Consider the following 14,225-nt stretch of genomic DNA (forward strand, 5'->3'; position numbering starts at 1 on the left):
AGGAAGATTTTTTTCCTCACAATACTCTAGGGAAGAGGAGGTACACTGATGTGTCTGGAATGACAACCTGCAAAGGTGTGGAGAAAAAACTCCCGTTTATATCCAAATGGTGTGTTTGTGCACGCTGGGCTATCTCTGCAGTTGTGAGGTAAAGCTTCCCACCTGCAGCTCCAAGACTGTGGGAGAAGTTTTGGGCCCTGGGCTGTACCTCTAGTCACAATGTCAGCAGAATAGGGTGAGTAAGCCAAAAAGACCACCTGCATTATACTCCAGGGCCCATTTCTTTCCCTAAGCCTTCTGACTAAAGATCACAGCAACATGCTGGAGGAAGACAAGCTCAGGGCTCACAAGTGAGGAGAGGAGAGAGGCTGCAACACATCTTTAGAAAAACAATCTCACAGGAAGTGCCTCCCAGCTCTCTAGACAAGGTGGCAGAACCCTGCCTAGACGGATGGTGGCGGGGCAGATGCCATGACTGAGAGGAGAGGTGAGGAGAGGCTGGGAGAGTGACATGGGAGAGGAACACTGTGTGAGCACAGGCAAAGGTAGAGAGTGGGAGGCACACATCCCACTGAGAGGAGGAGCTGCCACTCAGCCCCAGCCAAGTGTTGCCATGCAAAAACAGGAGCCACCCAGTGGCAAGGCTTTACTTATCAAGAGAAGTTGAAACTTCATAATTTTTTTTTAAATATTTATTTAATTTATTTATTTTTTTGGGTGCGTTGGGTCTTCATTCCTGCGTGTGGGCTTTCTCTAGTTGCAGCAAGCGGGGGCTACTCTTTGTTGCGGTGCACGGTCTTCTCATTGAGGTGCCTTCTCTTGTTGCAGAGCACAGGCTCTAGGTGCGTGGGCTTTAGTAGTTGCAGCACGTGGGCTCAGTAGTTGTGGCTCACGGGCTCTAGAGCACAGGCTCAGTAGTTGTGGTGCATGGGCTCAGTTGCTCCACAGCATGTGGGATCTTCCCGGACCAGGGCTCGAACCCGTGTCCCCTGCATTGGCAGGCATATTCTTAACCACTGTGCCACAAGGGAAGCCCCACATTTTTAAATATAGAGCAATTCTACCTGACAAAAACACATACACATGAGCCTCAAATGACAGATCAAGGAATGCTTAAAAGTTCATAGCTACACTCCAAATGGAAATGAACCCAGCTGAATGAATGTATATATATATGTATATACATATAAAATATATAATTTCTGGCATATTCATACAGAAGAATGTCATATAATATAGGTATACCTTGGAGATATTGCAGATTTTGTTCCAGACCACTGTGATAAAGTAAATATTTCAATAAAGTTACACGAACTTATGGGTTTCCCAGTGCACTATACTGTGATCTATTAAGTGTGTAATATCATTCTGTCTTAAAAAAAAAGAACAAAACTTAATTAAAAAGATTTTATCGCTAAAAAATGCTAACCATCGTCTGAGCCTTCTGCAAGTTGTAAAGACCACTGATCGTAGATCACCATAACAAATATAATAACAAAGGAAAAGTCTGAAATATTGCAAATTACCAAAATGTGACACAGAGACATGAAGTGAGCAAATGCTGTTGGAAAAATGGCACCAATAGATTTGCTCGACACAGGGTTGCCACAAACCTTCAGTTTGTAAAAAAACACAGTATCTGTGAAATGCAATAAAGTGAAGCGCAATACAAGAAGGTATGCTTATAATGAGAATGAACAAACTATTGCTAACCACAATGACCTGGATGGATCTCTAAAACATAACGCTGAATGAAGAAAGCCAGACTCAGAAGAGAATGCACTGTATATATAAAGTTCAGAAAGCTATGGTTTTTGAAGTCAGACAGCGGCCTCCTCTGAAGAGAGAGTGATTCTGAGGGGTCTGGGAGTGCTGGGATTTCTGGATCAGGTGTTTGTGAAAATTAATTGAGCTGTACCATTACAATGTTTATTTTTTTGTAATGTATACTTCAGTTAAAGGTTAAAAAAACAAAACACTGTGAAGGACACAGATTTTTGCCCAAGGAGCTTCCCATTTATGGCCACTGCTTTGATGGAGCTCAGGTTAATAAAATCCAGTTCAACACTCACGATGTCCCAATTCATCAAGGTAACAGACAAATGTTTTGAACTAAACATAGCTGAATAAATGGGAACATGAGCATTATAACCAAACAGGAGGCCTGCCAAACCTCAGATGCTGCACCCAGAGCAGGCCTAAAGATCTGCAGAGGCCAGTATACAGGACTGTCTGATGTGAGGGCCACAGAAGTATATTTTATTTAAGTGGGGGCTGGGTGTCCTGCACACTTGGAGGTACAGTACTTTTTCTATGGCCTGCTTCCACATGTGCCATTTCTCTGGGAATCAGGAACAAATGACAGTCAGATTCTTTGTGGCAGGAGAGACCAGACTCTGCTAAACTACTGGAAACACTCTTTGCAAACAGGCTGCCCCCCAAATCTGCACGTCATGAAGATGTTAGTTTGGCGTTACCTAGTACTTAGGTACCCAGACTTAGAAAAATGTCCTCTTGAAGGATGATGTCTTAATTGATGTGGGAATTGGGCATTCTCTCAGGCCTAATTGTGAATGTTGTCTTCCTGCTCCCATGTCCTCCCTAAATGCTATGTGGTCATAGGTGATATTCTCTTGAAAAGTGAAAGTCCAAGCAGGCTTCACCTGTATCCTTGCATCAATGTCTGTATCACAGCATATAGGCTGGGGCCAGAAGCATTATATAGGGCCTGGTCTGCAGTTCCCCTGACATGCCTGTGGCAGGGCTAAAAGCTTTTAAAGAAATTCCTGAGATGTATGCTTGATGTAACAGCTTCAGTCATCAGAAGAAAATTAACAGCATGGCTCCTTTCTTACATACATCTGGAGATTGGGTTTACATTTCAATAATGTACTCTTTTAGTACTCCTTCCTAAAACTGGTAAATATTTTGTTAGTCTATATAGAGTGAGTGATTTTTAAATTTGTAACTTATAAGTATTCATTCATTTAAGAATTTCATAAAGTCTTTTTTTCAAATCAGGTATTTGTTGAATGACTTTGACTGCATTTTCAATGGCCAGTTGCCATGAATTATTAAACTCTCTCTTTTTTTTTCTTCAGAATCTTCCAGTAGACGTCTAGAGTTTAGCTAGAAGTCTTGGCTACGATACAAACAGTGATGGAAAACATATGAGCAGTAACAAGTTTTAATCTCGCTTCTCAGTACTAACATGGGCTAATCTGTGGAAGCAGCTTATTCCAGTGTCACCCAGGGTGCAGCCACACCAGGCTCTGCAGAAGGGTGTTTTTCTTTTAAATGTAATACCTTCTCATATTTTCTTCTTAAATAGTAGCTGAGAACATTTACGTTATAGATAAGTAGTACATGGTGGAAAATTCTACTTTCAAGAGAACTTACTCTCTTCTTACAAGGTATGTTTTCATGTCTTTTTTTCATGTACTAGTGTACAATTGTTTTAGTCAATACTAAGGGGACATTAATGTTATTAACATAAATGCTTGTAAATTATACAATATAGTTTAAAGTTTATCTGTATAATTTCTTAAAAAATAGCACTTAAATACATATCTAAAATTACTCTAGCTTTTATGTTTTACATATAATGGATTTACTTTCAACATAATTGCGACTTTTTTAAATAGCTAAATGATAACCTGTCATTATACTTTACCATAAAAGTTAACATGATTGATTTTTAAAATCATTTAAACAAATATCTTGTGAATATGTTCTTTTAAGAAAATAACATTACCTTAATAATGAATGATAAGAAAGTTTGGGGATATTACAAATACATTAAGTGAAAACAGTAAAAAAAATTTTCAAAATGTGAAACTATGATATTTTCTAAGGTATTTTAAAAATATACGAGTTATTCAAATGTTTTTACTTACATATTTGAATATTCATATTTTGCCTTGATAAATGTCTTCCTTATTCTTATGTAATGAAATGACACTGGACAGTTAAAATGGAGATCCATATAACTCTAAGAAAGAATATTTATCAGCAATAGTTTAATTAGCCCTGTATTCAATGTGAAAGACTAGAAACTTCTTTTCACAAAATACAGTCAGAATGTAAAACAAAGACTTCCTTTGTCCCCTCCCAAAGTAAATTTTTCATTTAATATGAGATTTTAAAAAATTAAACAATGTATTTGATATTCTACTCCCTCGTAATCTAATACAACACAGCATTCTTTCTTGTTAACCTATTTGGAGGTGTGGCAGCCATAAACAGTAGCCACATGGTATATAGGATTAAGTCACAAAGAATCTGAGGGGGTCTATAGCTCTCTAAAAATAAGTTAAAAATCCCACCAAGAATCGAGTTGTTTAAAAAAAAAATCATAAGCCCACACACGTGTAAAAGCATATTGATGTTTTTAGTATTTAGCCATATAGGGTAGTGGTGGAAAGAATTGAGGATATGCAGTCTTCTGTTACAACTACTTAATTAAAAAAGAATATTCAGATATCTGATCTGAAGTTTGAGATGAAAGAGATTAACTTTACAAGCACAAGTTTTAAGGAAGCATAGGAAACAACAGAAAAATGAAGAGGTAGGAGTTTTTTGTTTTAAAGACAGTAGCTAGGTTGCTAGATGCATTGAAAAACTGATGAAGGACAAAACATATAAAAGGAAAAGCAGCCAGCAAGTTCTTCAATCAGCTGCTATTTATACTTTCAAGGGAAAGTTAAGTATTTCTTTAAGGAAATCATAGGCTTTAAAAGTATCAGTTTCCATGACAAAAAGGTACTGTGAATAAGTTTCCAAAGTTTAACTTACTTGTCCATTTACAAGGCTGCGCCTTGACTACACCTGAATTTAGTCCGGATTCCTTCTGCGAATACAGAGCATGTTATATCACATTTATATACTGAAAACTATTATTGGTACTTGTGAATCGAGAGGAATTTCAGCCAAGCAGAACTTTAAGCATAGGATTTAAAAGCACAGTGACTTATTTTCCTAATAATAGTGTCTGAGAGGAAATACCATTGCACTTAGACAAATTTTCCATTCAAGTTTGTGGAACATTTAAGCAGAAAATAGGAGCTTATTTAAGTTCAGAAAGACACTTCTCAAGCTACACTTCCAGTCCTGAGAACGTGGCCAAGCCTCTCACCCCATCCTCTCCGAGGAGAGTCTGGTTACTGTCTGGAAGTCACTGTGGGAATAAGACCCATTTAGAGGAGGCCAAGCAGAAGGGTGGACAATGCAGCAGTGAGGAGGCCAGCTTCGGCTTCTTCTGCTATAAAAGAGGGCATGGTAGCAAAGTCTCAAAGGCCTCTCCTGGCTCTAATGTGCCATGGCTTAGTAATAACAGCAGTAGCACTGAAATAATATTTCAAATATTATTCAGAGTAAGAGAAACTTGAAACCAAAATTCAAAGTTTTCCATGAGTAAGAAACTCTGGCAAAACATCTAAATCAGGGAAATACTGAGCTTTCTTGAGAACAAGACATAAACATTTTTAAAGGTTTTAAAAATAACATAATCTAAATACTGCCAAAACTAAACGAATAAGAGCTTGAGCCATATTAATAAACTCAAAATTTAAAAATAAGACAAACAACTAAGAGTCATCATTTAAATGAGAAACAATATTCCCTACACTCTCTGAATAATGGGGAAAAACACTGCTATTTAGTGTTCCCTCTTGGACATTCCAATATTTTTCTACTGATAAAAAACTGCTTAACTAGAATAGGGCAAGGTTTGGGGTCTATAATCACCTGTTTTTTTTTATCAAGGCTTTGCCATCTCAAATGAAGGGAATAAATGGTTAATTCCTCATGGAATCAAGGTTCTCATGACTTCTCTTTTCAAGTAAACAGGATAAGAGAATGCAAAAAGATCAGGTTAATTTCATATAACTAACAGAAGACAGAAGTAGCACAGAGAGAAGAATATGACAGAAGGCATTTTTGGTCTCAATATAAAGAATTTCCTGTCAACCACAAATGGACAGCAGTGGAACTGGATGCCTCTTGAGGAGGTGTGCTCCCAGAGTCCTCTCACTGGAGTCATGCAATCAGAGAGCAGACACACCACCTGGTCCACAATGTTCTGGAGGAAACTTCAACACTGGGAGGGAGTTTCAACTAAATGACATTTCCTGCTTCCACATGTCTCCTCTCTCACTCACCAGGGAAGGGTCCAGGAGGGCATGACTGGTGGCTGCCCCCACCAGCCAGCAACTGGAAAGCTTCCCAACTACCACAGACAAGCCACTGCCTAACATAGCAGGCCAGAGTCGCCATCTTATCTAAGGCAGGGATGAACTCATGTAGCTTATCAGTGTAAGAAAGGAGAGACAGGAAGGGAGGGACACTGGCTGAAGCTCCTCCTGACCCCACAGGTAGGCTGACCAGCAGCCCTTTGGGAGGGGACATGTAAGAGAAATAAGCCCCCTCCCTCATGCTTGGCTTTCTTCCTCTCTTTCACCTGAGCACTGGTCTTCCGTGTCTCCTCCCAGCTCTGCTCCTCATACCAGTGTCCCTCTAAGTCTGTCACAAATGCTCTGCTCCCCCTCATCCCAGCCTGCACCCCGCTCCAGGGCTCTCCTACATCATAGGGCAACATGACTGCAGCAGGAAATGGGGTTTGCAGGAGTGAAGGCAAATCCCTGGCCCTGCTGCCAGGCTACAGGGAAAGCCAAGACATTGCATCCTGGCTTCCCACTTTGGATCTCTAACATATTCCTCTTGCTATATGTATTTTTTAAAGTTTTACAGTTTTCTTAGGTCTATATTTCTCGTATATTATGCATTACATAGATTTTTCTGGTCTAGACAGGGAAGCTACAGCCTATTTATCTCTAAGTTTCTATAAAAATAATGAAACTCAAACAACGAACCAACTCAAAAATAACTTTTTATTAAAACTCTTTTATCTCCCATGGACCAGAGTAAATGGTGCTAGCCCTCAAAAAATTGTGGCTCCAGACTATTTTGAAGGTAGGCACTGTTGGTTGAATTTTGAGGGGGCAGTGTATGGGAAACCTTTAATTGTACTGTCTAATGTTTCTAGAAGTGTTAAGAAAAGGCAAAAGTATATGGAGGACCAGAGCAAAGACAATTTTCTTGCAGATTGCTATTTAAAATATTTAAAAAGCAAAATAATAATTTTAAAAATATGCACCATAGACAAAATAATCCTTCACTCATAAGCCCACTACCCCTCTTATTAGATTTCGGTATTCTATTTCAACCTTTTTTTAGTGTATGTATATTTTATAGATGTCTTTATTTCTATTGGTCTCAAATAGTAAACTGAGATTTATGAGGAGTACACAAACTTATGGTGAAGAATTTTATTTTCAGAGTCTGGGGACCACACATCTGGAGATTCTTCCAAAATGTTAGAGCCACAGTGTACACAGCCAGCACTGACCACCCACAGTTTAGTTCTATTTACTAACTTGAGCATTTATTTTTTAGTTTTCCTATTAGCGTACCTAACATTCAAGTATTAACTTTTACAACAATCCCACACTTACCTGAGAGTAGTGGATTAGGAGCTGTGGTTGTTTTTTGAGCAAGGAAGCGTGGGAGAAGTGGATAGGGAGAAGCATGTCCATTGAACATCCAAACATGTTCTACTTCATGGATTATGTATCCTAACCCTGTGCCTGGTACACAGTGGGTACTTGATAAATGCCCAATGAAAAACTCCAGCAACCTCAAAGAAAGCCAGAGACATGACCTCAAATGACATTTAATTCACTAACTTCTCTACCAAGGTCAAATAAGGTCAGGGGCAGCTATGGACCTAGAAGACAGAGCTGCGATGCAGAACAATCTTAAAGAATAAATTGGTACCAGAGACAAGCTTTGGTTTTGCTAAGGACCAAGAGCTAAGTTAGCTCAAGAATGAGAATTGTGGAAGTCAAGGCAAGGCAGGGCACCAAGCATTAAGGAGCCAGGAACCACAAAGAAGCCTATGGTCAAGAAACATAATGGAGCATAGTTAGGCAGGCAGCTAAGAAGCAGAAATGATGTGCCAAAGTGATGCTGCAAATGAAGCCTAGTTGACCAAAACCAGGTGCCTGTGCCAGGATTCCAGAGTGACTGGAACAGTAACCTGCCTGTCCCCAGGGCCGGCTGACAGAAGCTGCTGGCCCTTGAGCTGCCAGCACAATCTCTCTCTGTACCATACAAATCTGACCACACAACCACTCCCACTTCCACCCTCCGAAAGCTGTGAGTGCACTCCTTTATGTACAGATGTATACAGGACAGCAACGTGTGGACTGGCTGGAAAGGAGGAGATGACAGAGGCCACTAGATAAAAGAAGATAAAAGAGAGTGCTCCTTTGTGGGTTGCAGTAGAAGATGCAAAGAATGGGTTGGGACACATGAGCTCTAACTCAATTTCCAGTTCAATTTGGTTATGTGGCCTTGGGGAAGCCACTGAAGCTCTTTGCACCTCTCAGGCCTCCTGGCTAATGTGAGAGACGTATCTAGAATAAACTGAATTGACAATTCCACAAGGCAGTGTAGAGATGGAAGGACAGAACTGGTTCTGAAGTGGGATTCAGAATAAGATTATAAAAATATAAAAAGCTTTTGCTGTTCTGTGTCCTGTAATCTCCCCTTTCCTAGCACAATTGAGTGTGAGTTCTCATAGGGAAACCTGATAAGGCTGGTCATGTCCAGCCACCCAGTGGGCAAAATGTACTTGTTGCCATATAGATTTCTAAGAGTTAAATAATGTTAGTTATCAGGTTAATCACTGATGACAGTAGGGTTTTTTAAAAAACCTTTCTCTGATGATTAAAAGATATATAAATGAATATTTTAATTAAGTTAGTTAATTCATTTCTGATTCTTAAGTCCAAAAAAAAGCAAGGCTGTGGAGAGATATTAAAGCTGATTTCTGGGTTCTAGAAAATTGTAAGAAGCTGGCATAATTCAAGGATTTGGAGAGCCAGGTCTTACTGAGGCTGGACCAATTCTGACTGACTCTAGAAGCCCTCTGTGGCTAAGGTGCTATCTGGTGCTTAGGCATAGCAGGACAGCTACACTGCTGGATGACCTGGCTGGGTGTGGACTCCCTCCTGCCAGGATACAGCCTCACCAATGGGCATTATGTGAAGCTAACTGCATGCCCCAAAGAGAAGACAGGCATAAGTCTGTTTTAGATGATATCATAATGCTTTTAATTTTTGAAAATTACGAAGAATGTATGTTTCACAGTTGATGGTTAAGAAACCATGATATGTAAACATACCTGTGGGAATATCCACCATCAGATGACAACAAATCTATTCTCAGAAGGTTCTCACTCGTACATTCCAGTTTTGTGTGGGCTTTAAAAAATACAACTGAAAGCACCCCCTGCCCTCCCCCTGCAAAAAAACTAAACAAAAGGAACTCAGTGGAAAGATGAGTAAGAAAGAATAGCCTGGACCTCAGATGCTTTGGATCAAGTATTAGATAATGGAACAGATTGGAAGGAAGAAATCCAATAACACTGTGGAAAAAGTAACCAACTCTGAGATTGAGGCTGGGGAGGATGGTGCGAGAGAAGTTAAAGAAAACTTCCAGACGTACTAAGTGGACATGAAGGATTTTACTTTAAAAGTGACATAGATATTAAGGCAATGGAAGGATTTTAGGAATAAATAGTCAGGTATGATAATCTGTTTTTGTTTTTAAAAACATTTATTAGTTTACTAAGTATAAATGTAGTTCTTATTGCTCAGTATAGAAATTAAAGAAAAAAAAAGATACAAGTAATTCATGACTCTACCATCCAAATATTATCATCAATTAGGTATATTTGTGCCAGGTTTTGTGTGTGTGTGTGTTTGTAAGTATACTATGTATAGCTTTTTTATATTTTCTTTTATTTCAAAAAACAGTTTTTCATATTTTTAAATATCTTTGCAAACATTTTGTGGGTTCCAAGGTATTTCATGGAATAAATAAACCCTATTTTATTTTACTATTTCTCTTTAACTATTAGTATTATCTTTAATTTTTTTGCTATTATATATAATTCTCTGATGAACACCTTTATGCACATTAGAATTGTTTCCTGAGACTAGATGCCAAAAGTAGAACCGCTAGATGAAAAATAAAGATATTTATAAAGCTTCCAATGCATATTGCTGAACTGCTTTCCAAAAACTTCTAATAAACTTACTCTCACACTAGTAATAAATTAGAATGCCATTTCAGTGTACTCTTGCCAGCTCTGAGAAATGTACAGCAGCAGGAACTGTATTTATTTAAACTTTAACTTAATCCTCAATGTCTACTTAGTTCTAGATTAGTCCCCTACACAGGACAACATGAAGGAGTATGTGCTGCTAGTGTTCTTGACTTTGTGCTCTGCCAAACCCTTACTTCACCCTTCGTACCTGACACTGAAGAATATGATGCTGAAGGACATGGAAGACGAAGGTGATGGTGATGCTGACAACTCTCTTTTTCCAACAAGAGAGCCAATTAACCCCTTCTTCCCATTCGATCTGTTTCCAACATGTCCGTTTGGATGCCAGTGCTACTCGAGAGTTGTACACTGTTCTGATCTAGGTAAGGACACACGTCAACTTGTTTTGTAGAATAATGTCGTTTTGACAAAATTTAAAGAATAGGGAAAGACCTCACTGAAATTTCAAAAATCAGCTGATTGTAAAGGAATTTTTCATTTAAATTTTTGAAAAGTATAACAAACCCCAAAGTACATCCAAACTTATTTTTAAAATCCAGAAAATCAGAGGAAAACAATGGAAATTTCATATACAGAACATTTCCTTCTCTTCCCAAATTTGAATCAGTATTTCATTTTAATTTCCTTTAGAGAGAATGGATGTCACTGTGGTTTCATCTTATAGAGTGTCAGCTGGTTGAAACTGTGCTTCCTAGCAAAATTCTACCATAACAAAATAAGTTGCCCATCCAGAACAATAAATAGGTTATAGAGTTTGTGACATCTCTAATCTAGACATTTTAAAGAAAATACTCTATTTGTTTTGAATGGTTTGGGTTTAAAACTATCTAGAAAATAAATGGTTGAACTAAAAACCACTTTCTAAAGTCTCTTAAAAATGTGTAATTCTCTGCTGAGTATTTTATTCTTTTAATACTTCTAATGAAGGTGCTCTCAAATAGAAGGGCATACTCAGGGAGAGGTGTAACAGGAATGCACATCAAGAATTGTTGTACTCAGCTATTTGCAAAAGAGGAGATGGCTCAGACCTGACCCACTGTGGGTGGGAAACCAAAAGTATGGCACGCACCTCCCATTCTGGACCTGGAGGCCCATTAAGGCCACTTCCAGAGTGCATATGAGCAGACAGTGCCTCTGAAAGCTTTAGATTCATTTCCTACTGCCACAGCATTCGTGGCAATAGTCAAAGCTTGTAACAGTGAACTCCAGAGACTTTAAAAAAGTGTGTTATTATGGGACATAATGAGAAAGGTGAACAAAAAACATCCAAAAAAGAGGATATTATTATGAGCTAGAATCGCTGGTAAAGTCTTAATGGAATATACAGGCCAGGAAAAAATGGGTTTTAAGCTTTACCTTTGGCATTCTTGTGAGAAAGAAATGACAAGATGCAAACAACGTTTGCTGGTCTGGAAGCACAGGCAAGAATGACTGTGGGAAGAGTGGCAGGAAGGAGAAATATAGAAGCTGAAACAGACCTTGGTGTGAGAAAAGGTTAGATTAGGGAGTATCGGAAGGTCTTTTTTTTTTTTTCTTTTGGTACTGTCGTTTTTAAGCTGCATCCCAGGCAGGAAAAAACTTCACTATCAATTTGTAGAGTTGAAGCCTGAGAAAACACTTTGCTAAACAAAGATCAGGATAAAAATGTTATGTATCTACTTTGATACTGCTGGATGTAAACTGGGTTGGTTCTGGGTAAGACTTTGACTAAGGAGATGTTCACCTTTAGCACACACCATCCTTGTGTTCACTCCAGCACAAAGTCATCTACTTCAACTTAAAGACCTTGAAGGAAACACTGCATAGCTCTGCTCCAGTATGTGACTGTCATCAAAGAACTGAGAAAAACCAAACTGCCTCATGACAGACAGTTGGTTGCAAATAGTGTTTTACTTACATGGTCTCTTGAATATTTAGCTTTGAAAAAAATCTAAATAAAATTCACCCAAGAATATCTGTAATAGTATGACACATACCTTTAAAAGGACACAGCACTGTTAGCAGCATATAATGGTCCCCCATGACAACTGAAGATGAAAAGGACACTTAACAATCTTTTTCCCGCAGGAAAGGAAATTTTTTTCAGAGCTTCTAAATTCATCAGGGGTAGTGTAGGGGAAGGTTTGTCAAAGTTTATGTTACTAGATCCTGTCTGCAGAACCTCTACCTTCCTATAAGACCTTCCACTTCATTTTCTAAAACCAAAGTAATCTCCTAACAAAACTGCTGTTACCTTGGTAACCCATCAAGTTACCCCCTTTCCCCCCTTTCCATCTATGTCAAACTTCTTAAAAGAATTGTCAATTTTAAAGTATAAAGGGCAAAGTATTGAGGGCTGTCAAGTAGAATGTTGATATTCACAGTATTTCAATATTGAATTCTTCAATTTGGGGTTATTAAATATAATACTACTCTTCAGGAGTAAGGATGGCTCCACTAAAAGTGTAGTAATATCTGAATCTCACTTTAAAATACATAAGAAAGATAAATTGACGGATGGACAGTAAGTACAGTATAGTAAAATGTTGATGGGAGAAAAAGGAATATGAGTTTTCACTGTAAAATTCTTTAAACTTTTCTGTATGCTTGAACATTTCAAAAATAAAATGTTGGGGAAAACCAAGAAGGCCCCATGCTCGTCAAGCATAAATACCATATGGAATGTCTGACAACAATCAGAGGTGCACATGTTCAGCCATTTAGGGAAAGCAAGGAAAGTAAGGAAGAAATGCGCCACATACAGCTCCTGGCAATTTTCTGCTTCTTTAAGAGAGGAAAAACACATTTAAGTCTTTAAATAATGTAATTAACATTTACTGAGTACCTGCACAAAAAGGAAGATGCAGCTGCTGAGATGAAAGAAAAGAAAGCTATTACTAGAGTACACAGCTCGAAAAGAGCTAAGGCTGTGGGTGATAAATTCAGTAAAGGTATACTACACGCCTAGATGTTAATGATATGTTATGGATGAATAAGTTTTCATAAATCAAATAATTTAGGACTAATTAGAGGAGCTCATTATTAAAGGAAATGGGTAGTAAAGTTTTTGATAGTGTACACGAAAATAATTTATCTATTTTCTAAGCACAACTTTCTACATGTTGATGCTTCTTAAAATGATCAAAACCCACAGGCTCCAATTTAGCACTACAACTGCCTGAAAATCTGCAAAGAATGTTAATATTCTTTAGTCAAAAGTGCATCAGCAGAAGCTGTGCCTCAGCCGTAGGTCTCCTCCTTGTAGTCATATTAGAACCCCCCAACTTAGCTCCATTTAATGTCACCTTGCAGCAGACTGAATGGTGATAGCTAGAACCAGCTAGACATCTTGTAAAAATAAAGTTACTTGATAAGATCTTTAGGCCTTTCCAAAGAACAATGTTTTTGTCATCTGTTACATGTTAAGTCATCTATTACTTAATGGTAACCATGAATTTTTTAAAAAAGCACATTTCTATCATATCAGCAATTTCATCTTTAGCATGTAACATATATGCAATGTGTTTGTTTATTTCTCAGGTTTGTCCTCTGTCCCAAGCAACATTCCATTTGATACCCGAATGGTTGACCTTCAAAACAATAAAATTATGGAAATCAAAGAAAATGATTTTAAAGGACTCATCTCACTTTATGTAAGAATATATGCAAATATTTAAGTGAAAATCTCTGTCACTGCTAAAATGATTGCTTGTATTTGTGTTTGCGTAAACAAGTCTTACTTTTCTGTGTATGATGAGTGACAAAATCCCTCTTATTCAGCAGTGGTCTAGTTAATGAAAAATTATAGATTTAATTCAATTAATAATTTAATTCAACTGATGTTTACTGAATAACAGCCAGGTGGAAAGGCAGTGGGCTAAGAATTCATATAAGTGGTCCTTATGATCTATTTAGGTTCTATTTAGGTAATCATAGTCATTATACACTAAAATAATAAAACTGATTATTTTCAGGAACTCATTAATGTACAATGTAAGAAAAGCAGTACCCAAACCCACAAAGCTCTAACAGCAGCACGTGCAATATAACGTAA

General features: G+C 38.0%; 2 protein-coding genes and 1 long non-coding RNA gene across 8 annotated transcripts in view; 1 reads left to right on the forward strand and 2 right to left on the reverse strand.

Annotated features, from left to right (window-relative positions):
* CENPP (centromere protein P) overlaps positions 1 to 14,225 on the reverse strand; it is a 228,467-nt gene that overhangs the window by 84,934 nt on the left and 129,308 nt on the right. The window lies entirely within an intron of this gene.
* LOC137770550 (uncharacterized) lies at positions 903 to 4,928 on the reverse strand. The gene is made up of 3 exons (XR_011075189.1): positions 4,795 to 4,928; positions 3,897 to 3,991; positions 903 to 989 (listed from the first exon to the last, which is right to left on the reverse strand). It is a non-coding gene; the product is annotated as an uncharacterized lncRNA (long non-coding RNA).
* Positions 3,142 to 14,225, forward strand: part of ASPN (asporin) — a 36,908-nt gene continuing 25,824 nt past the window's right edge. For 2 of the 5 annotated variants that reach the window (XM_068553292.1, XM_068553293.1), the window contains exons 1-3: positions 3,143 to 3,413; positions 10,282 to 10,554; positions 13,712 to 13,824. In XM_068553292.1, the coding sequence (XP_068409393.1) occupies positions 10,311 to 10,554; positions 13,712 to 13,824 (357 nt within the window). In that variant the 5' untranslated portion in view covers positions 3,143 to 3,413; positions 10,282 to 10,310. Of the gene's footprint in view, positions 3,414 to 6,919; positions 6,970 to 10,281; positions 10,555 to 13,711; positions 13,825 to 14,225 lie in introns of all 5 variants that reach the window. The other 3 variants (XM_068553290.1, XM_068553291.1, XM_068553289.1) reach the window with 3 other exon arrangements.

Source organism: Eschrichtius robustus, chromosome 10 (assembly GCF_028021215.1).
Source record: "Eschrichtius robustus isolate mEscRob2 chromosome 10, mEscRob2.pri, whole genome shotgun sequence".
Classification (NCBI taxonomy): Eukaryota; Metazoa; Chordata; class Mammalia; order Artiodactyla; family Eschrichtiidae; genus Eschrichtius; species Eschrichtius robustus.